We start from the raw sequence: 23,676 nt of genomic DNA on the forward strand, positions 1-23,676 counted from the left end.
GAAAAAGATCCTCACCCAAAGCACCACATTTATGAGGTCAAATCCTATTGGGCTAGGGAGAAAATCTGTCCCTGTTTTTCATAAGATAATATTACAAAATGGATTTAACTCCTTAGCTAGGTTCAAGACAAGGAGCTTTCCTATATAATTTAGAGATGATACGTAAATACTTTGAGAGCCACAACAGGTTATTTTTCCTTCAATGGTGTTAGATAGTTATTTCTTAAGAACTAATCTAAAATTTTAATCCTCATTTCAAGGGCACTTGCTATTTATAGCTCCTACCCAATCTCCTCCCCAAAAAATGTTTAATGTAAGACAGCAATTCAAAGAAGTCATAAAAATCCAGTGTTTTATGATACTCAAATTGTTATCATTATAATTTTATCAATTATAGAAATAACCTTTAATAAAATTAATCAATTTGTACATATTTTTAATGAGAAATATTTTTTAAACTGATTTTTCATTTTAGGATGCATACTAAGCTTTTTAAGATTCAACCTAAATGAAGCCTTAAATCATGTAATTTTCTATATACATATGAGAAAATAAGGAATATACAGCCTTGCAGAGATACACATACATATATAAAGAGACCATTCACATATTCCTAAAAGGTATGCAGGGAGACATTACTTCCGATGCCACATAGGTTTTTTTTACAAATACTTACAAAGGTACACTCTCAAAGCCCAAGCAACAACCACTATCACCTTCAATGAACAAACTATTTTTTCAAATACAATAAAGGCTTTATTACCATTTAAAAGATTGATATTTTGGGGAGAAAGGCACCACAATTATTATTTTTATTTTATTTTATTTTTTTGTGCCTATAGCACAAAGGAGATAAGTCAAGTTCCCACTCTGGAGTTTCAAAAACCTCTCCATCTTGGATTGGTGCGGCTTCTTGGGTGAGGTATCCTGGTTTTAGAGCTTAAAGAATTTCTCATTATATCTATGAATAGTCACACAGCCATGATAGGACACTGGCCTGGGCATTGCAGCTACCCCCGTGATGATACTCGTCGAGGGATCATAACAGAGAATAGTGTCTGTTGCATCTCCATTTTCCCGTCTTCCACCCAGGATGTATATTTTACCATTACACACAGACATACCACAGTTTTCCTGTTTAACCAAATAGATAAAAAAAATAATTAACTGTTGAAGGTAAGGGATTTGGTAGCAAACTGAAAAGTAAAATGAGACATACTATAATAGTCAAAAAAAAAAAAAAAAAGAGAGATGTGAAATAAGCTCCCCTTTGGTGGACTGAGAGAAAGGTTTTAATAATGATTGTTACACAAAAACATTTTTGAGAGCTTGACTTGCTTCTCCCATTAAGGAAGGTCCTTTATTATAGAGAATGGCTATTACATGACCACAAAGCAGGACATGATTCATTATATGGAATTACCCGTATTCATTTTATTGAAATACCCATATGGAATGAATGGAAGAACTATAATCAAATTAACAAAGCACTGTTATTAGGGACTTAGGCTGGGTCATAGAAACACCATAAATAACATTTTACAGTTACTTTTCCACATGGTGGGATTCTTCTCTGTCAATAATATAATTATAATACTATACAAGACAAATATTCTTGCAAGGATAAAGTGATTCTTTAAAGAAAAAAAGGATACTAAAATTGTCTCACTATTAAATGCATCTGGTTAGTTATTCTGCAGGTCAAATATTCTTTTATTTACAGTTTACTTTAATTCAGAAATTTACTGCATATTATTATCCTGGATCCTTATAGCCAATAATGAGATGGGTTTACCAATAAGTACAATAAGCATTTTTACTTGATTAGATTTGCTATATATAATTTTTGCTTTTTTAGAAGAAATGAAATCTTGGTGAATTGATGTAATGGAATTTGGTATCTTCAGAGGTTTACAAGAATTAGTGAGCACTTAAGATGCCTGTATATATTAAGAGTCTGTATATATCCAGAATGACCTGGCTCTGACAAACTTTTCTCCGTAATACCACCCATGAATAGTACCAATTATGGGCCAAACAATAACATTTTTCATCTAAAGCACAATAAATTTTTAAAATAAATTCCAAAAGTTCTGAATACAAAAAAGTACCCTTAGCTTTTAGGCACAAGCTAGCTCACACTGTTAAACCTTAAAGTCAGTCACATTGATGCTGGTAATAATGCTCAGAATTAAATGAAGCAAGCAATCTTGAAAACGGTTATTTATTCACTAGGAAGTGACTTGTGCTAGATATAGTTTACTGTACTCTATGACTCTCAAGAGTGATGGCACTAGTAAGAAAAATAATTGATCAATACATGAAGCTTTAATTTTTTTTTTCAAGACTGAAATGAAGCACTAAAATATCACAAAAAATAACACTTCCCTTAACTCTTACTTTTATAATGCTTTAGGTTTACATATTAAAATGCCACCAATAAATAAAAAGAATCAAGTTTCTTTACATTTATTATTCTTAACTTTAATGACATTTTAAATACCTTGTCTGGTGCTGAATTAATAAAAATGCTTCATCACTGACTTTTTAAAAAACCACAGAATTATCAATAGTCTAAGCATTTAAAAGACAGCTTTGGATTCAAATAACTAAATATTTGATTTATCATTGATCAGCATTAAAAGGGCAAGTGCAGACAGTTCAAAAACTGTCATTAATAATGCATACATAGATACACTCAGAGATACTATATAAGAACAGAGCAAGGGAGTATGGTAATTCTAAAAATTTCAGTACTTTTGCTTTAAAACATTTAATATAGATTTGAATGTAAATTATTTGTCTTTGTTATAATAGATTTGATATGCTATAAATGTTTTTCTATGAAATTTTAAAAGTCAGTTACTCATTGTTTGACTGCATTAAATGTGTCATGTGCAACTTGTTGTTTTCTTCTTAGCTTTACTTCATCATTTAGTTAAAAACATATTCATTGTATGCCCTGCATTATACTAGATGTTGGCAATTACTTTCCTAAGCTGTTACCATTTCATAAAGTAGAGACAAGTTCTAATGAAGATTAATTCATTAAAATTGAAATTTTTTAAATTATTTAGTCACTATAATAAAGACTAGCTTAGACTAAAACATTTAGAAGTGTAAATGCTTGCTACACTGGACTATAATGTGCATCTTACGTGGTAGGGCATATTCTCACCAATACAGGTTTGGAATCTGTCCTTTCCAGAAGAGGCCAGTGAGCTAGAGAAATGTGGTTCAGTTTACTTAAATGTGCTATGAACAGTATATCCTCTGTACCATGAAGCTGAAGGTCCTATCATTCCCCTTTCATCAGCTGAAGCAATGTTATTCTAAAATGAATTGGACACTATATCTCAATGTCAACAATTTTAGAAAAATGGCATTATATTCAACTCTATTCATTACCTTTACATTTTATATCTTGCATAAGAATACTTTAAAATTAGAACTCCTTTTACTTCAGTTTCTAATTTTTTAATTGTTCAATAAAAATGTACAGATCAAAAAATGTAAGTTACATAAGAGATGAATTAGAGAAAACACCCTGTCTTCAAGAAGATTGCACTCTAGTACAGAAATAAACATTTATACCTACAAGGTATAAATAGATATGTAAATGTAGTGAAAGATAAGGAAAAAAGAAATCAATTCTGAACAGGATAACCTCAGTTTGTTACAAATATGAATTAGTCCTTGAAAGAGAAGAGAATTACAAGAAGAAAAGGCAGAAAAGGCATTAGACACTATGAGGACAGCACTGGTCAAGGCAAGGACATAGATGATCTATAAATTAAATGCAAACCTCCATAAAATTCACAGAAGTATGGGATGTGGAAACCTTCTGTAGTGAAGCTCCTGTGCTTGTGAGCCTTCTGGACCTCATCCTATGTACCTTTTCATCTGGCTGTTCATCTGTATGCTTTATGTATTATAAATGGAAACATATGCAGTTTCCCTGACTTCTGTGAACTGCTCTAGCAAATTATCTAACCCAAGAAAGAGTTGTGGGGAGGCTGATTTACAGCCTGTTGGTTAGAAGCATTGGGGACACAACCTGGGACATGTAACTGGCGTTGGAAGCAGCAGCAGTCTTGTGAAACTGAATTCTTTTTTTTTAAATTAATATTTTATATAATTCTTACATCATTTTTCATTTTTGCACAATGTATGCATTATCATTTTGGTTATATTCCCCATACAATTGTACCCCCCCTTATTTTGACCCTAGTCTTTCCTCTCCCCTTCCCCCCACCCCAGTGTGTCTCTGGTTTATAGTGAAACTGAATTCTTAACTTGAATAATTCTTTTTTTTAGCATTTTTTCACTTTTTATTTTATTTTATATATTTTTTACATCATTTTTCATTTTTGCACAACGTATGCATTTTCTTCTTTGTTATAGTCCCCATACAATTCCCACCCCCCTTGTTTTGATCCTATTCCCTCCTTCCCCCACCCCCCTCAGTGTGTCTCTGGCTTATAGTTGCTTGTTGATTTTGATTTTTACTTTATTATAATTAGTCTTTTTCCTGGTCCTTTATTTAGGTTTTCTAAATTCCTGCTACGAGTGAGACTATCCGGTATTTTTCTTTTTCTTTCTGGCTTATTTCACTGAGCATGATTCCTTCTAGCTCCATCCATGTTGCTGCAAATTTCATGAGTTTATCCTTTTTGATTGCTGAATATTCCATTGTGTATATGTTACCACAATTCTTAACTTGAATAACTATTTAATAGATAGTGTAAGAATCAAATTGAATTCTAAGGTACCCACATATGTGGTGTCAGAAATGTTGAGTGTAAGGGAGAAACAGAGTTTTTTCATTGATTAGGTTGTTTAGAAACAGCAAATGCAGGTTTGGAAAGAGGTAAATTCTAAGTTTGAAGTCATGGAACATCCATGGAAAATGTCAAATTCCATTCATAGATAGTTGGAAATTTGATTCTGGAGCACAGGACTCTAGAGGCTTCAATGGATATGAAGACTTGAAGTCATCACTACGGAGTAGTAGATGATATCAGTCAGCAAGCTTTTACGCAGGGAAGAGAGTAGGGGAAAGACACCCAAGAAATATCCATGTTCAAATGCTGGGTGGAGAAAATAAGATAATATGAATGACATCAAGGAGATAATTAGTAATAACGCCCAGGGGAGTACAGCATCTCCAGAGTGCGATAGGTAGAGTCAGATTTCCAGCATGAGAACCACCAAACATTCAATGATGGTAGAGAGGAAAGTCAGGTTATAAATCAAAAGCCTGCAGGGAGACCTTTTAAAGGAGGTCAAGAAATCTAGGAAGGGCGGAGTGTCAGGTGTAAAGTGTGAATGAAGGATACCTGAACACAGTTATTTCTGTTATAACAAAAACCAACGCAACTTTTTTTCTCTTGAAATAGGCAAGAAAAGGGGAAAGGACTGCAAGATCCTGGAAAAGATCAACGAAAAAAACCAACAGTCCACATGTAACAGCTACTTCACCATGGGATGGTAAAAGTAAGGTATTTCAAGAAAACAATTCTTTGGAAAGAGTTCAAAATAGGTATACCATATCCTTTATGTGGAGTTTTTAAAAATTATGAAATAATTCTAGCATATATGAAATATTTTAATAGTGAAATTACAATATATTCATAATAGTCATATTCTTAGCCCCTCCTAGATAAATTTCTTTTGGACTGATTTTTTGTTATTACCTGTCGACTGAATGTATTCTGTACATGCATCCAGTAATCTTCAACTGGGTCATAACAGTATATTGCCTTGGTCAGTCCACCAGCAACATATATCAGGTTGTTTAAGGATACAGCTGTAATACATCTCTTGGCAATTGGGATAGCTGCACGAAGTAGCCAAGAATTGGTTTCTGGATCGTAAGATTGAACCTAATAATGTATAGAAATATTTAATTAAAATTTCTAATAAAAACGCAAATTTACTTAAACTCTGCTGATATATAGTATCATCATTAAAAACCAAATCCCATTAATTCACAGAATTAAGGGAGGTTAGTTTGGTAGTGAAATGTTTTGATTACTAAATCCTCAAAAGACAGACAAATTTATTTCTATCAAACAGAGTAGAGTACCAAATAAAGATAGCTTCCAGGAAAAAGGATGACCAGGTTTGCTTTACTTATTTCCATTAAAATTAACAGTTAAAGCTGTGTCATATAGAACTATGCCTCAATCTGAATATAACTTCTTTTTACATTTTTAGGAAGTTCTTTTTCCAAAGGAACACATGTAAATTTTAATTTAGCAAACTTTGAAATATCACACATGTTGAATAAATGAATTCTAAATATCTTACATCTGACAACATGTTAAAATTTAGTTTAGAAAAATAATTTATTAACAAAATGCAGGTAACTATTTGGGTAAAATTCAGCTTAACTAATTAAGTATTAGACACTTGTTTCCAGAATAAACATGGTATTTCCTGAAAATGGCACATGTCCTTTTGTCCCAGGAGTTCAATGAACTACATCAAGTAGGAACAACACTCTATTTACATTACAGAGATTTTCTTTCCTCTTCTTTGTTCTGAAAAATACTTTTAAAGTATGCAGAAAATGACCTCGTTGGAAGCAGTAAAATCAGTTACTGTGTCCTATCCTTTGCAAATTTAATTCCCACCATGATTTGTGTGGGTAATTTTTTGACTCTGTAGACTACAACATAAAAGGATAAAAACAATTTAGTACCAGATCTCAACATTTTGAGACTAGTCTATTAATGGTTTCAAAAAAGATTGAATCATGTTTTTTATAGCAAATTGTCAGATATATTAGGAACTTTAGTAACTTGAAATTCACTGTTTCCTCGACATACAAAGTACCAGACCATTTTTAAAAAGTCCCCAACATTAAGGAACTTAGCTCCTTAATGGATAAGCTTTCTGTATTTCTGTACCTGTATAAATCAGTGGTAATTTCTAAAACAGAACAGGGCTTACCTTATCAGAACAAGTATTATCATCAGGTCCTCCACCAATCACAAACAATTTGCCTACACAGCTAGTCACAGCAGGAGAACTCACTGCTTCCTTAAGGGGAGCAACTTCAGTCCATCGATTTGAAAAGGAGTCATAACATTCTACGCTGCTAAGTCTGTTTTGCCCATCATAGCCTCCGACAACATACACCTATACATAAAATATATGGGGGAAAAAATCTTAATTTTATCAAAAGTCTGGATTTTTGAACATTAGCTAAAAAATTAAGGGATCTCTCCCCTTTGAAAAGCTCTTGATAACTACAACTGCAATAGACTTAGCTCAGTTTCTGAAAATATTTTTTAATCATGCCCTTACCACCACAAAGGAGTCTTTCTCTACATTTTTTTCATAATAGCCCCCTCCAAAGAAAATGTAATGCCATATATACAACAGATATTGTATATCTATTTAGATAATATATGCATATATATGTGCTTTTTACATGAAACAGTACAATTTTTTCCACCCCCCTAAGAACCAACTTCCATCTCTTCAATGATGACACATCTCAAATTGAGAATTATAGATGGTCCCTGACTTATGATGGTCTAACAGTTTTTGATTTTATGATGGTGCCAAAGTGACATGCATCACTTTGATATACATTTGATTCTGATCTTTTCCCAGCCAATCATATGCAGTACAATACTCTGACGCTGGGCAGCTGGAGGATGCCAAAGCTCCTAGTTAGTCATGAGGGCAAACTACCATTTCATTTTTCACTTTCATTGCAGTATTCAATAAAGTACTTGAGATACTTGACACTTTATTATAAAATAGGCTTGATGTTAGATGATTCTGTTCAATTGTAGGATAACAGAAATGTTTTGAGCATATTTAAGATAGACTTAAGCTATGATGTTGATGTTTGATAGGTTAGGTGTACTAATAGAGTTTGAATTCATGATATTTTTAACTTCTAAAGGATTTATTGGGATAGAATCTCATCATAAGTCAAGGAAGATCTGTACATGATTTAAGTTAAATGTTCACACTCGTGGATGATGAAAATATTTGATTATTACAAAGTAATAAAGCTATGAACTTAAATATTAGGTAAAGATTACCAGACTGTGAGATCTTTGGAGTCAGGGCTTACCTTCTTACTCATTTTATTCCCTACAAATACCTAGCAAAATACCGACACATAATGAACTATATATTTCAAAGGGTTTTCACGTACATTTTCTTTTCGCAAATGTGAGGCAAATTAACATCTTTACATGACAGGTGAATTAACAAGCTACTTATTACATGACTTATGTGCAGAGTAATCCATTAAGCATCATGAGCTATATAAGTAATCTTGAACTTAAAGAAATTCTCCAGTTCAACATTTACAATTCCTTTAATGGATTAATCCTTCCCTCCACATCTTAATTATTAATTCTCATGTGTCTCCTTTAACAGTATCTCTCATATCTGTCCCTTCCTTTTGTTTCCTACTGCCAGTATCCTACCTCAGGGTCCTTATCACTTCATACTTCACAATTAATCTCCTGGTCTTCCCTCTTGTGTTCTCTAAAGCACAGATTATATTATCTTTCTAAGCACCTTATCAATTTTTCTTTATAAGCTTGGGCAAGTAACTTGATATCTTTGGATTTAATTTCTTAATAAGCTGAAAAATCTACATTAAATATTCTCTAAGATTCCTCTTTGTTCTAAAGTTCTATTTTCCAAACTATCCTAGATATTTTTAACAGAGTATAAATTTAAATAATAGTCTAAGTTCGAATTCACTCTATGTTATCATTTTTAGGATAGTGACTTCCATGTCAATTGAGTATTTGCATAAACTAGACAAAATCTCCCTTTTGGATACTTTCAAATCAAGTATACTAACATTTGTCAAATAAATTTGTGTCCACTAACTCATACATGGTATTAGAGATAGCATTTTAATTTGCTTTTCTATGTCCACAATAATTATATATTTTGAATTAGGCCTTATCTCTTCCTGTCTCTTAATGTAGCTGTCCCTTTCCAGTAATGTTTTGCCATAGCTACAAAAACTATATAACAAACCATTGAAAAGACTATACATAACCAAAAAGAACAAAAACTATATATAACAAACCAGGGACTAACAAACTATTGGGAAATATTCTATTAATATTTTATGTCCACTGCATATGTCACAAGGTCCTCCTTACTTCATTGGCCTTGTTTACAGCAGCATACTAGATGAATATCCTCGGGTATAATAACAGCAGCTTTCTACTTTTTGGGAAGCTTTAGTATTCTACAGCATAGAGATTTCAAGAAGCCTTTGTGGGGAGATGGGGAAAGGGGAAGACGACTAATAGGGGGCTGGGAAGGTTCCTAGTGCCATCTTTGTTTCAATTAGCAGATTTGTTTTCTCATTGGTGGTTCTAAAATATCTCCATTAGAGGACCTAAAAGGTAGCAATATTTTTAGAGAGGGGTACTAGGGAACCAGTCAAAAATATATGTGCAAGCAATGCATCCAACTCTTACTTAAATTGTTCATTAATGAGGTGGCTTTAGAGGAAGTGATAAGAGATGGAGGCAAGAAAAACTATTAGACCAAGTTAGCCTTTGGTAAAGCTGCTATAGTTTTATTTGTTTCTGTGTAATGCAGTATTATAATAGATTTAACATTTAAAAAGATGAGATAGTTCTTATTCTAAATTTAGATAGTTCTTGCTCTAAATTTTAGATTCTAAAATTCCTAATGGCAATGAAGGGTTCAAATCCAAATTTTACATATATATTTTATAATGTTTATTAGCTGCAGTCATTAGTAAGTTTTCTTTAAAACATACGGGTGAGTTTATCTTAATTTTTTTAAAATTTATTTTGTCTTTACTTGTACAAATAAAACAGATAAAATAGCATTACTTAGATAAACATATCTCTGTCTGGCTGCCAAAGTCAGCAAAAGGTAAAAGATTGCTTGGATTAGACACTGGCCTGCTTTTGTACTTGGTGTAACAACCTTATTTCCTAATGTTCTTAGGTATTTAAAACCTAGCGGAGCATGAGAAGAGAAATGTGCTACATTGCCACAAATTCCAAATTGGGAGAACAAAATATCCATTCAAGAGTACAGTGTCAAATTGTTTATATTTTCAGCTTATCTATTGAGGTTAGATGTAGAAGGAATACACAATTTGAATTCAAAATACCCACGGGGAGAGTAAAATGAAGGATTTAATGTGGTATTTATTTTGGAAATGTACCAATAGTAATAAAAAGTGGTTTCTCTTACTTTACCAAGAAGGACAGCCATTTTGTGACGCCACCTGCCTTTATTTAGAGAAGCAACTCTGATCCAAATATTTAATTGTGAATTATAAATCCAGACATCACGGCCATTGATTCGTCCACCTTTAAATGCAAAATAAAGTACATACAATTATATATATATATGTGTATGTATCTCATCAAGGGATATATGCCATCAAGGGATATATGCCACCAAGGTATAGAATAATGAAAACATGGAATTTATTTACCCAGTATATAAGAACTTGAGAATTCAGTTCAAAACAAGGACCCTCTGAAAACTTACTAGAAATAGCTCTATAGATCATACTTAAACCTGGACAATTGTTATCCAGAAAAATAATGATTATATGCCTCAAAATAATAAGATGCAGGACATGAATTTTATAAATGTGTAGGTTGCTGATTTAGGAGTGGGTATCAGAAGCACCTAAACAACAGAAAATCTTCTAAAAAGATTTTAAAAAGTCATCTTTCTAGAAGCATACCATTTGTACAAAATAAAGTATGTATTGTTATATATTGTTTGATGTGTGGTAATAATTTTGTAAGATTGGTAAAATTAAACAATTAACTGACTGTAGAACATATTTGGTTATATTTGTATGTTACATTTGGTATGATTGTCATTTTAGTATGTTTGATTTTTGATATCACATATTATATAAAAAATTAAAGAATTTTCAAGAAAAACCTATATAATAAACTTTGGGGAAATTTTCAGAAAATATGGGCAGATTAGAGGTGCTTAATTCTTTGAGTACTTTTGATGTTGCACACTTAACTGTGTTCCTTAAAATAGACTTTTTAAAATCTTTTTAAAATAAATAGGTGAAAGTTCTAAAATTTATACCATATTTTCTTTGCATTTGAGAGCATTTGAAATATGATATGATTAAAGGCACTTTCTAGTAGATTTTTTTTGTAAATTGTTCTGCACCATCTTCTGCCTGTTTTTAAGAGCAAAAAAGTCACTGTCCATTTTATTTGTTGTATAAACTAATCTGCCTAATAGGCACATTCAGAAAAAAGTCAGGAGGGGAAAGACAAAAACTGTGTATGTTTTAGATTGGCACATAAGGAAAAAATAAAAAATAAAACTATTTACCATTAAAAAACAAACAAACAAAAAAACTGTATATGATTTCACTCATTTGTGGACTATAAAGAAAACAAAACAAAATTTTAGACTCTGAAAACAGAATGGTGGTTACCACAGGGGAAGAAGGGAGGCAATAATGGGTAGAAGGCCAACTGGTTTGTCAGGGATCGTGAATGTACATTTGGTAACATAGTGGGAAAATACAGTCTTGGGACCTACAGACCACTGCCAACTAATATTACCTTGATTTAAAAAAGGGGGGGCACCTCTACTTTCACTGTTTTAAGACATTTAAATTTACCACTTAAAACAGCTAAGCTGTGTTCAATTTAAAGAAGCTACTATGATAATTCTTTATTTACCTGAAACAAGAATGTCATTCCTTAGAGCACAGACTGCATATTCTGATTTGGTAAATTCTGGAAGCTTAGCCAAAGACTTCCATTCTCCTGTCACAGGATCATAGCACTCAGTGTATGGAAGATTAAACCCTCCAACGCGTTCACAGCCTCCAACGACAACTATCACCTCAGAATAGCCAGTTGACCTAAAATATTTATTATAAAAGAATGCATGAATAATAAAATATACTCAAGACTGTTTAAAATCCTAAAAACATACCATTATTATAAACAGTTAAGTTTATTCTCTGTGTATGTGCCAAATAATACAGGACGCTAATCACTTACTTTGAGACATATATAAGGGATTTAATGACATCATTTTTTTACCACAAAAACTTTGTATTTTTTCCTATGAGTTTTGCCTTATATATTTGCCTTATAAATTGCAAAGCAGTCCAAAAATCCTACTTAACTCAATTGTAAACCTGGAAATATTTAGGATGACTTTCAAATGCAGTTTTGCAGTAGTTCAAATGCGCATATCCATACAAGGTAAGATAATACACTTTTTCTAAATGTAGGAAAATGGTGTTTTCCTGAGATTGTCAATTCTAAAAAAGCTGAGTCATAGTGTAATCTGAGTACCCTTTAAAGGAGTGTATGCATTTGTTCAGAAATTATTTTTTAAAATAAATTTTAAAAAGTTAAGTAAATGAAGGTAATCCAACACAAACTATTGCATAGTCACTAAATATGTCAACAAAATTTGTAACAAAGAGTGTCAAAGGAAAAAAAGCAAGATGAAAAACTGTACCTAAAGTACAATGAACATGTAAAAAACTGGTCGGAAAGAATATATCAAAATACTAACGATGTTTGCCTCTGGATTCTATGACTTCCCACTTCCTAGCAACACAAAATTTGAAAATGATAGTGAGACTGGGCAATTTTTAGAGTGGAAAATCAACTTTTATGAGAACTGAGAGAATATTGAGATTTATGTTATAATCACTGGCTTCTTTTAATTTGTAGTTTAAATCTAAGATAGAGGCAGAAAAACTAAAAGCTTATCAACCCTTTGCTGTTGTTCAAAAGGCTCAGTAGATAGTTTTGGAATTTTAAAGTTCATTTGGCCTTTATTTTTTCATGAATATAATCTAAATGAAAAAGTCTTAAAATTGCATTTTGTGGTTGCTATAATTTTCCAATTTCAGTACATGTGTTGCTGAAGTGAGCACTGGTTGTTATAATTTTAAGTATCACAAGCAAAAATAAGAACAATCCATTTTCTCTTACTTAAATGTGGAGGAGAAAAAAACCAGATCAGAACACTGATTTTAGTTTTAGACAGTGTGATGTTTCACAATTACAGTTGGGAAAAAAATTAAAGTGGGATGTCCCTTTAACAGAGCTGCTATAGTCTAGCTACATTTACTCACAGCTATTACAACTGAATTACTCACCACCATTCTATGCCAGCCATACCGTTCCATTATAAATCAGAAAAACAAATTGTAGAAAATAATTTTGTTCATGAAATTACTTTTAGGAATCCAGCAAATTATATAAGCCTAACTAGTATATGTAGGACATACTATCTTCGAGAGGACTCAAATATCAATAGTATATTCTACTTTGTAAATATTTCAAAATGAAAATATTAAAAGTAAATAGCACCATATACTTAGTAGTCTAAATCATCCTACTTTCCATATAAGTACCACTTCCTAAAATCATACTTAAAATACTGTAAGACAAATCCATGTGATAATCAAGGCAATTATTAAATATAAGAGAATTTTGCTTTATACACCAACATTTAATTATTTTATACTTTTCTTTTGCTTTAACTTGCTTGCCTTTTTCAAGTCCAGTGAATATATTATTTGTTTTGGTATCTTGAAACAAGAAGAGAAAATGGCACAAAAAATTAGTGGGAAAACAACAGAATAAAGGATCATTTCAATGTTTGCTGGAATGTGTATTTACCTGAAAGGATCAGCAAACTACTACAGAACCCTGATTTACCATATTAATCTGTTCCACAGACTCAATTAAAAAAGAAAATGTCAAAACGTGAACCCAATAATACACTGACATTGCATAATTCGTTCTAAGATGGCATACTTAGAAAATTTTATAACAAATAAATTCATTGTGATTTAGATAATAAAACAACAAAAATACTGAGAATTTCATTCTATTGACATTAAAAAAGATGACATTAAAAACAAGTAATTTGGGCCTCCCCGGTGGCGCAGCGGTTGAGTGCTGCGTTATGAAGCTGCCCGCAGCCTCTGCAGCGCCGGTTCGATCCCCAGCTGCTCCCCGGCCACCGCCACCGGAGGAGGGTCCCCACATGGCGCGCAGACCTCTCCTGCTGCCCGCTGCTCCCCTCAGCAGTGTACTTCGTCCATCTGCCTGTTCTGCTCCCTGCTCTGGCTCTGGTGAATTCTCTCACCCTCCCACGCTTCTGACTGTACCCAGTGCTTGTATAATTAAATAAATAAATCTTAAAAAAAAAAAAAAAAAGTACTTCTTCCATAATTAAAAAAAAAAAAAAACCAAGTAACTTAGGCCTCCCTAGTGGCACAGGGAAGGTCTAAGCACTATCAAGCTATTGCCAGTCACTGCATGCAGGGTATCACTGCATGCAGTCACTGCATGCAGAAATGACCTCTCTTATTTCGCCTGCTGCTCCCTTCAGCAGTGTATTTCAGTGGATATTCCTGTTCTGCTCCCCACTCTGTCTCTGGTGGGTCCTCTCACGCCCCCACACCTCTGGCATACACCCCAGTTCTTAAAAATAAATCTTAAAAAACAAACAAGTAACTTAATTTGGAAAAGTAATCTCAAAATCACTTAGTTTGCTAATGGAGAGGGTAGGAAAAACCAAATTCTTGTTCCAATTGTGCTTTCAATACTTATTTTTTAATACTTATTTTAACTGAAATTTTTTTAATGTGCTTTATACCAATTTACAATTCAGCACAATATTTACACAATTTAATAACCACTTGTATAAAAGGATACATAGATTAAAAACCAAAACATTTGTTTATTACTGTGATGATTTTTATTGACCATGTGTGACAAATCATCACACTGATAAACACAATAATTAGCTCACATACTAAATTATTCAAATATCCCACCCACATGGCCTAATTGGTGGCAATGGTAATATGAATATTAAATTGTTTTTTTAAAAAGATTCATTTATTTATGCATATAAGAGCTGGGGTACAGGTCACAGGTGTGGGGGTTGAGAGGATTCACCAGAGACAGCGTGGGGAACAGAACAGGCAGACTGACTGAAATACACTGCTGAAGGGAGCACCGGATGAGACAGGAGAGGTCTGCTGCGCCTTGTGGGCAGCTCCCTGCCTCGTGCTGCAACGGCTGCGGATAGCTTCATAGGTTGCATCTCAACCGCCTGCACCACCAGGGAGGCCCTGAATGTTGCACCACCAGGGAGGCCCTGAATGTTAAATTGTAAAGTGACTTATATTTTAATAGGATGGAATCTGGTAAAGTGAATGGACCTATAATAAAGTGGGGATGGGGCGGGGGTGGGGGGGCAGTCTACTGTAGTAGTTTTGCTTGCACTAAGGGTTGACGACCAAATGACTTTTTAAAGTTCTGGTGTTTCCATACAGTTAGCCCAATAAACATAATTCTTATTTCTTGAAAAATAATTTGGAATTTATCTGGAAAAATATTCATCTCAGCCAGAGAGCTGAATGCCTTAAAGGAAATAAGTAATTCTAGCTGACATGGAAACTAGAACAAAAAGGTAGTAGTAGTCAAGGTGATAGTATGGGATGAACAAAATTTAGAATACCCACACAACCAATTTTGAGAGTGAATGTTAATTTATTAATCTTTTAAAGTAAACATTCTGATTTTCTGCTGTGGCAAAATATAACAAATATCAGCTGCTTTGGTATTAAGTCTGCCCATTTGTCCTAGAAAAGTAGGACGACCAAACTATCTTCTCATAACAGTAAGTTAAAAAAAAAACATTGTCACAAATTTGAGAAAAGACAAAATTAAAAGATTGGATACTTTGACTTATGTGAAAGAAAAATAAAAATCCAAAAGATATTCTAAATCAAATCAATAAAATGTATAAAAATGACCAGGTTCAGTTAAGAATCTCAAAAAGTGAAATACAAGATTTGTTGGCTGAAATAACAGACTTACTTATTATGAATTCCAAGTATGCCAGAGACAGTTGAACTGCCAAACTAACTTTCGTCACCAAAAAGGGGTTGAAAGTGATCCTGGCTAATGGGAAGAATAACCAAATATAGAAAAAGTGTTTCCACACAGTGAGAAGTTTAAGGGAGAGAAGAGAGATGTTAGTGATATATAGTCTACCCACCATTCCGAGATGCAAATATAGCTGAAAGCCAAGTCATCAAACAAAAATAATAAATTAAAATAGAGATATGAGATTTTAAGCCCTAAAAAGACCAATGGCTTTCTACTCTGTAAGATATAGTTACTAAATTCAAGGTATTAATTTATCTAAAGCTAGAGCTATATAGCAAAGAGAGGATTGATACAGGTTATAATTGGTGGTGCAGATTATCAGTTCTTATGCTCTTATATTGGGTCGGTCTCTCTCTCTTTTTCTCTTTCTCTCCCTCTCTCTCTCCCTCTCTCTCTCTCTATATATCTTCTTTCCAGGAAACTGCTATCACAAAGTGTTTTTATTTTTTTTTAAGATTTATTTATGCATACAATAACTGGGGTACAGGCCAGAGGTGAGGAGGGTGAGAGGATCCACCAGAGACAGAGTAGGGAGCAGAATGGCAGAGGGACTGAAAACACTACTGAGGGGAGCAGCAGGCAAGACAGGAGAGATCTGCCGTGCCATGTGGGTATGTCCCTGGTCATCCTGGGATCAAACCCATGCTGCAGAGGCTGCGGACAGCTTCACAGAGCTGTGCTCAATCCCCTGCACCACCAGGGAGGCCCCACACACTGTTTTTAATTAATAGAATGCATCTTGGGATTTTCCCTGTCATTTAAAAAACATGTGGGTTTATACAAGCAGATTATCCAGTATGGGTTGAGCTCTGGTGGATAAGTGGCCAGGATAAACAATAAAAAAAAAAAAACAACTGGTTGATGCTAGGCATGTAATCCAATTGTACAGTGGTAGGAAAGGACTGTCAACATTCTAATCCAGAGTTACTCTTTCTATCACTAACAGTGGGACGACCAGCTATACGGTCTTTCCTAAACTAAAGCATTGCCTAAGACAAATTCTAGCCAAAGTTATTTAACTTGTCTCCACTAATTTGAATGAAGCTTGGAGAGCCATTTTTTGATTTCCAGGAAACATATAGGAATGACACCGTAAGGAAGCAATCAGACTAACATAGAAAGTGGAATATTTTTCTGAACAACTTGTCCATCGATAAGTCAGAATCAAGAAAAGAAACTTTTTAGAATAAAAGAGAATTCATGTAAATAACCAGATCACTGCGAGTGGTCCTGGATTGGATTCAGGTTCATTAAAGAACAGTTTAGAAAAGATTGGGGAAATCTAAATATGGATTAGAATTAGGTAATATGAAAGAAATTTATGTCTGATGCCACTTCATCTATATTACTTTTTAAAATATGCACCCTCAAGTTAAAAAAATATACGAAAACGTGTATATATACACATAAAATTAAAAAACAACAACCCAGAAACACTGGTTGAATGAACAAATGAGAAAAGAATGGATTAAGGATAGAGGTTTGATAGTCAAAAGCATGCATGGTAATTAAGACCATGAGAACAGATGAGATCATCCAGGAAAATATATAAGGAAAGGCAAAGAGATGTGAACCAAGATGATCATCAACATTTCAAAGACCAGACACGGAACCATCAAATTGATAAAGAGCAACTGGAGAAGTAAGAGGATCATGAAGAAATAGTACCACAGAAGCCAATGGAGAGAGAGTTTCAAGAGGGATTAATGTCAAATACTCAAGAGAGATCAAGCTGGACAAAGACTGAGAAGAGGCTACAAGTTACAAATAGAATCTGGTCAGTGATGACCTGATGGAGAGGAGTTTCAGTGAATGACTGGAGCGGAAGTCAGAGGAGTGAACTGCAGTTGAAGAAGTGGAGACATCACTCCTTTTTCAAAGAAGTTTGGAGTTTCAGAAAGATGAGAACCTGTACAAATAATAGACAGAGTTCAGATAATGAAATACTTAGTGATTGTTGGTACTAACATGCAGTAATAGGTAAGCAAAAGACATACTATAAAGATAATGGCAGAGTTGTATACATAATAAAGGTTTCCTCTTTAAATTCCTCATGCAACCCCTATATAAATATCTGCTATTAAAATAACAGTATAACTGTTATTTTAAAATTTCAGTATAACTAAGTTTGTTTTCCCTACTTGTTTCCTAAGGAAAGGTGATATTGCAGTCCTATACATAGATGTTTCAGTGTATGAAATGGATCAATTCCCTTAAAAATTAAATGTACAATAAATTTCTATAAATTAAATCAGTAAATGAATCAGGAAAATTATCCTCTAAACCTAACTTAGGCTGCAATCTGATTCCATTCAGGTTATATATTTATAAGTAACATTAATTATAAAGGACTTATTTTTATTTTACAATGGAAATTCCTTGGTCCCTATTCTAAATCTATGAGATATATGGGATAGTTATTATTAGCCTTATTTGCCTCCAAAACTATCTGCTATAAGGAACAATATATGATTTTTCCCTTGAAAGGATACTGGGTATACAGAAAAGATCTCCAATAGCCCCAAAGTTGTTTAGCTTTCCTAATTAATACTTTAAAAAATGTGTTATTTTCATATTCTTATCCTTAGTTCAAGTCTCTTTATAGTAAATTTAAAAAAAGAATTTTAAAAAGAAGCTATCAGAATATTTATAGAGCAAAAGTGTATTTTTTTGCCCTTTATTAAAGTCTAGGAATAAAATATTTCATATTTCTTTTTTATAAACAAATTTAACTAAAGTCACTGATTTTAAGAAAAAAAAAAACACCCCAATTTCAATACACAGAAATCACATTAATATTTTGTAATAATAGTTACTCAATATTGTATTCTACTTTAAAAAGTTCAGAGTGTTCAGTACTAGGAGTTCTCTTAAAGTGGGTCAGACTTTATAAATAATAGCTATACTGTGTGTGTGTGTGTGTGTGTGTGTGAGTTTAAGTACCTATACTATACTATCTAAATAGCTAGTTATTTTTAACTACTTTCTATGTACCACTTTCCATGTACCACTTTCCATGATGAGTACCTTAAGAATTGTTTCACTTAATAGGTTCAATGGTAAAACCTGTGAAGTAAGTAGTATTTATCATCATCTTCATTTCAATTTCATCATTCCATTCAGATGAGCAGATTACATCTTGCTAATTCAAACTAGTGCTGACTTAAAAGACATATAATGTCATACTATGCTGTATTTGAATCACATCCCTAAACAATAATCAAAACTAAAATTAAAAAATGTGCTTTGAAAACTATGCTATAGCAAATTACAGAAAAATTAGAGAGCATGAAAAAATAAAAATAAGCACTAGTTTCACAACAAATGAATGTAACACTACTGAACTTAAAAAATGGTTAAGACAGTAAATTTTATGTTTTTTCCACAATAAGGACATAAGCTTTGTTAGAAAAGATTGTATCTGTTAAAATTAAGATGATGTGTTACTGTAATATTTCTTACACTAGCCATTTCTTAATGATTCATGGTAAATTACATTTACTATTATTCCTTTCATTTTGAAGGCATGGAGAGTGTTTTTCTATAAATCATAAAGTATATAGATGTTTTATAGAAGTTACTCATTTTAAGAAGTTATATAAATATAGTACTATATTTATTGCATTCCTACTCCTAAACATGCTTTCCAAATTCTCTTTAATAATGATATTTTTATAAACAGAACAAAAATTTAAAATTTAGATTGACATTAAATATAGTAACTGTGGCAATGAGGAAAGATTTGAGAATTGGATTTTACATCTGAGAATCCACTCAGTATTTACCAGCTTATTTATTACTGTACTTTTATATCTCGAGTTGTCTGATAGGAAGAAGGCAAGTCTGTAATGCACACGTTGTTTTATATAAGTACCTAAGTACTGGCAGTCCAAAGAGTTCTACCAAGGTCTTTGGCTACTTTATATGCAAAGACCCTTTGAAAAGAAAGTAGAATATTCTGGGACCCTACAAAGGTTAAGAGAAATGAGTAGAAATACATTAAGATATGCACAGTCGTGAAGATCCTTTGCCAACACCCTCTGACAAGTCAGAACAAGAATAAAAAATGCTATTATTGAATCTAATCTTCACTGGGCAAGACATCCTAATGAATTGCATAATTCATAACAAACATCAAGTTATATAAAAACACATGTACACAATATACATAAATGACTACAATGAGATTACATTCAGGAGGTTTAATGGTATTTTTAAAGAAAAAGTTTTTGCTAATTTTAATTGTAGTTAATTTGCTGTCATCTCACCTTCGTGGCCTAGTGCGTGGGGACATCATTTCATTTCCAAGTATGTGGTACCGTCTTGCTTCATGTAACAACTGGTAACACTCAGGAGAATTCTGGATCAATTGGTCCACCTCAACTGTTTGAACAAAGTAGTTGGGATGTAACAGAGGAAGTCTCACATGTGTTAAGAGCTCATGCAACAGTGGTCTTCTCAGATCGACAGCATGATAGACCCAACGCATGACGGCTTCAAAAACCATTTCCTCTTTACCAATAACAAGTTCATCGCTACAAATATAATCAATAAGTTCATCTTTGTCAAGCTCAAGAAATTCTTCATGCTGGGACACATCCTCAAAAGTCTGTAATGCAAAATTCTTGCATTTTGTGAATAGTGTCTTGAGTGAATGGGTGTCAGCAAAGCGCTGGATTCCTAAGCAGTTACAAGGATCAAGTTGCTCCTCCAAGAACTTGGCACACACATCACGGAGAACACTGATCTGAAAGAGGCTTGATGTCTCAAAGAGATACTGCACATTTTCTGTAGTGATCTTCACCTTTCCTGTATAAACATACTGCAAGAAACATTCCATAGCTTCAGCTAAAATTCCATTGATCTCCACTAACATTTCTCGGCTTTCTCTGTGGTCATTACAAAACATTGCTCTGAAGTAGCTACTGCAGGCTGAGAGAACAGCTCTATGGCAAGGAAATTCCTTTCCTTCCACACAAATGATAACGTCTGTGAATAAGCGGCTATCTCGGAATTCATTAAATATCTGGAGTATGTTTTCAGCATGGGATGATTCTGAAGAGAACTCTAAAAACTCATGAGCTGTCAGAGATTTAGGGTCCATTTCAAAAACTTTACGCTTAGTTGCTGGGGAATCACGCACCCCAAGATCCTCTCTGTTTAGTCTTCGTCCCAATATTAGTACCATTGTTACATCAGTTGACTATATAATTGTTGAGAAATTATCTTCTTTATGTGGCTAAAGCAAAAAACGAAACAAAAATATCTGAATATGAAAAAATTCAGTATTCAAAGTACATTTCATTTTGTTGTAAATACAACAATATAACATATATTTCATATAGGGCCTAGAACTCTTTCTCATTTTAGTAACTTACAAACGAAAATTTTGAACTTGCACAAATAGAAATTAGGGGTAAGCTGCAACAGTACCTCTTAAGCCCCCTCCCCAAAGTAATTCACTCTGTGAATTACTAATAACCCTGTCTCCCCTTTTACACAGCTAGGTTTCATCTATTGACAGAGAAGTGAAGTCAGAATGCTGTAAGACAAGAAATTTGATAGATTCAGAATCCTAATATAAATGGTTATTATCTTAATATAGTATTGCTAGAGTGGAATTAATTTATATCTATCAATAGTCTTTTAATATGTGTATTATTTCACCAGGAAGTCGTTCTCTAGCAACTGTCCTAAGGAAATTATCAGGAATACGTGGGAAGATTTATCTATAGATATGTTCAATGCTGTATCATTACTAGGTAATATTTAAGACAACCTAAATCCCCTAAATAGATTAGTCAGACCATAGTACATCTTAAATAGTGGAACATAGTCTATGGAGTCATTAATAAGAAACATCTCCATAAAGGAATCCTCTTATACTGTTGGTGGGAATGTAATCTGGTCCAGCCACTATGGTAAGCTGTGTGGAGATTCTTCAGAAACTAACAATGGATCTACCATATGATCCAGTGATTCTACTTCTAGGAATCTACACAAAGGGCACAAAAACACTAATTTGAAAGGAAACCTGCACTCCTATGTTTATTGCAGCATTGTTTGCAGTAGCCAAGATATGGAAACAATCCAAATGCCTCAAAATAGGGCCTCCCCGGTGGCGCAGCGGTTGAGCGCTTGGTTGCGAAGCTGCCCGCAGCCTCTGCAGTGCTGGTTCGATCCCCAGCTGCTCCCAGGCCACCAGAGGAGGGTCCCACATGGCGCGCAGACCTCTCCTGCCGCCCACTGCACCCCTCAGCAGTGTACTTCGGTCCTTCTGCCTGCTCTGCTCCCCGCTCTGGCTCTGGTGAATTCTCTCACCCTCCTCCCTTCTGACTGTACCCAGTGCTTGTATAAATAAATAAATAAATAAATAAATAAATAAATAAATAAATCAATCAATCTTTAAAAAAAAAAAAAGCCTCAAAATAGACAAATGGATCACAAAGTTGTGGTACATTTATACAATGGAATATTACTCAGCAATCAAAAAAGACAAACTCATGCCGTTTGCAGGAACATGGATGGAGCTGGGATTATGCTAGCCAAAATTAGAAGGAAAAAGATCAACACTGGATTGTCTCACTTATATGTGAAACCAAACAAAAGGTCAAGAAAAAGTCAAAGCTAGCAAACTGATGGGTAGAACTAAAGCATACAGCAAAGGAGGGGGCAGGAGGGGGCAAAACAGGGGAGAAATGAATACAAGGGAATATGGGTGATATGGTGGTAGGAAAACTATTGGTACTACAATGACGGAAGAAAAAAATTTAATTAATTAAAAAAACTTCTTCAAAAATGACTATGAATAGGTAATACATTGAGACACTTGGCTACAGTTACCAGTGCTCTTAAATTCTGATTTTAAGAGGCTTCTTGGATCCTAATCTTTTATTCAAACTCCAAATGTCAGTATGTGATCAAAAATTTATTTGTATTGGCTTAAGAGCACTCAGAGTAACTCATCTATTCTCATGCTCTCAGGATCTCATGTACAATTTCTTCTAAATGTCTCAACTTCTTCCTGAAATATTACAATAGTCAGACATTCAGGCCTAACTATGTCAACAAAAAGAAAAAGCTTAAGAATATTACAGATAATCTACAGAGGATGTAGACAGTCATCCCACATTCAAGTCACAAACACAACCTAGGCTTGAGTGTTAACAATCTCAATTAAGATTGGATTTTGTATTCCCTATCACACATTAAATTGTACCCTATTTTAAGTCTTTATATGACATAATGTGTAAGCAATTATGAAACATTAAAATCAAGAAGCCACCTTTTATTATATATATTATTTTTTCATATCTTTTTCTTATCTTTGTTGTGTTTTCTCAATAGTTCTAATCAGTCAGTGACTATATTCTCTAGATACTACCAACTTTTATCACTTCCCTTACTGAGTTCACTTAATTTTGTCACTTATATCACTATCATCATTAAAAATACTTTACTAAAATTGTGTACCTACTATGTCAGATATTGTGCTAGCCCTAATTTTATAGAGATGTTTTGCTGTTCAGATTTTGTAAAATTTAGTTGAGACAAAGCATATTCATGAAAAGATAACACAAGATAGCACAGGCAATATAATACACTGGTATACATGGCAGAGTTCCTATTTAATTTTCTGTACTTTTACTTCTTCACATAAATTAGTACTTTACTTTGCTCGATTCTAGGTGACAAAATTTTC

General features: G+C 33.5%; 1 protein-coding gene across 2 annotated transcripts; it reads right to left on the minus strand.

The window, feature by feature from the left end:
- Window positions 1-889: 889 nt before the first annotated feature.
- On the minus strand, window positions 890-21,162 carry KLHL24 (kelch like family member 24; the record flags this gene model as incomplete). Of its 2 annotated transcripts, none has more annotated exons than XM_084231497.1 (6): window positions 890-1,134; window positions 5,697-5,885; window positions 6,958-7,146; window positions 10,234-10,352; window positions 11,715-11,899; window positions 20,243-21,162. In XM_084231497.1, 6 exons carry the CDS (start codon window positions 21,160-21,162, stop codon window positions 934-936), a joined length of 1,803 nt encoding a protein of 600 aa, XP_084087623.1. In that variant the 3' UTR covers window positions 890-933. The 2 variants fall into 2 exon arrangements, with proteins under 2 accessions (XP_084087623.1, XP_084087622.1); XM_084231496.1 differs by having other exon boundaries at window positions 10,153-10,352.
- Between the last annotated feature and the right edge of the window lie 2,514 nt (window positions 21,163-23,676).

The sequence above is a fragment of the Talpa europaea genome, assembly GCF_964194135.1.
Source record: "Talpa europaea genome assembly, chromosome: 4".
Lineage (NCBI taxonomy): Eukaryota > Metazoa > Chordata > Mammalia > Eulipotyphla > Talpidae > Talpa > Talpa europaea.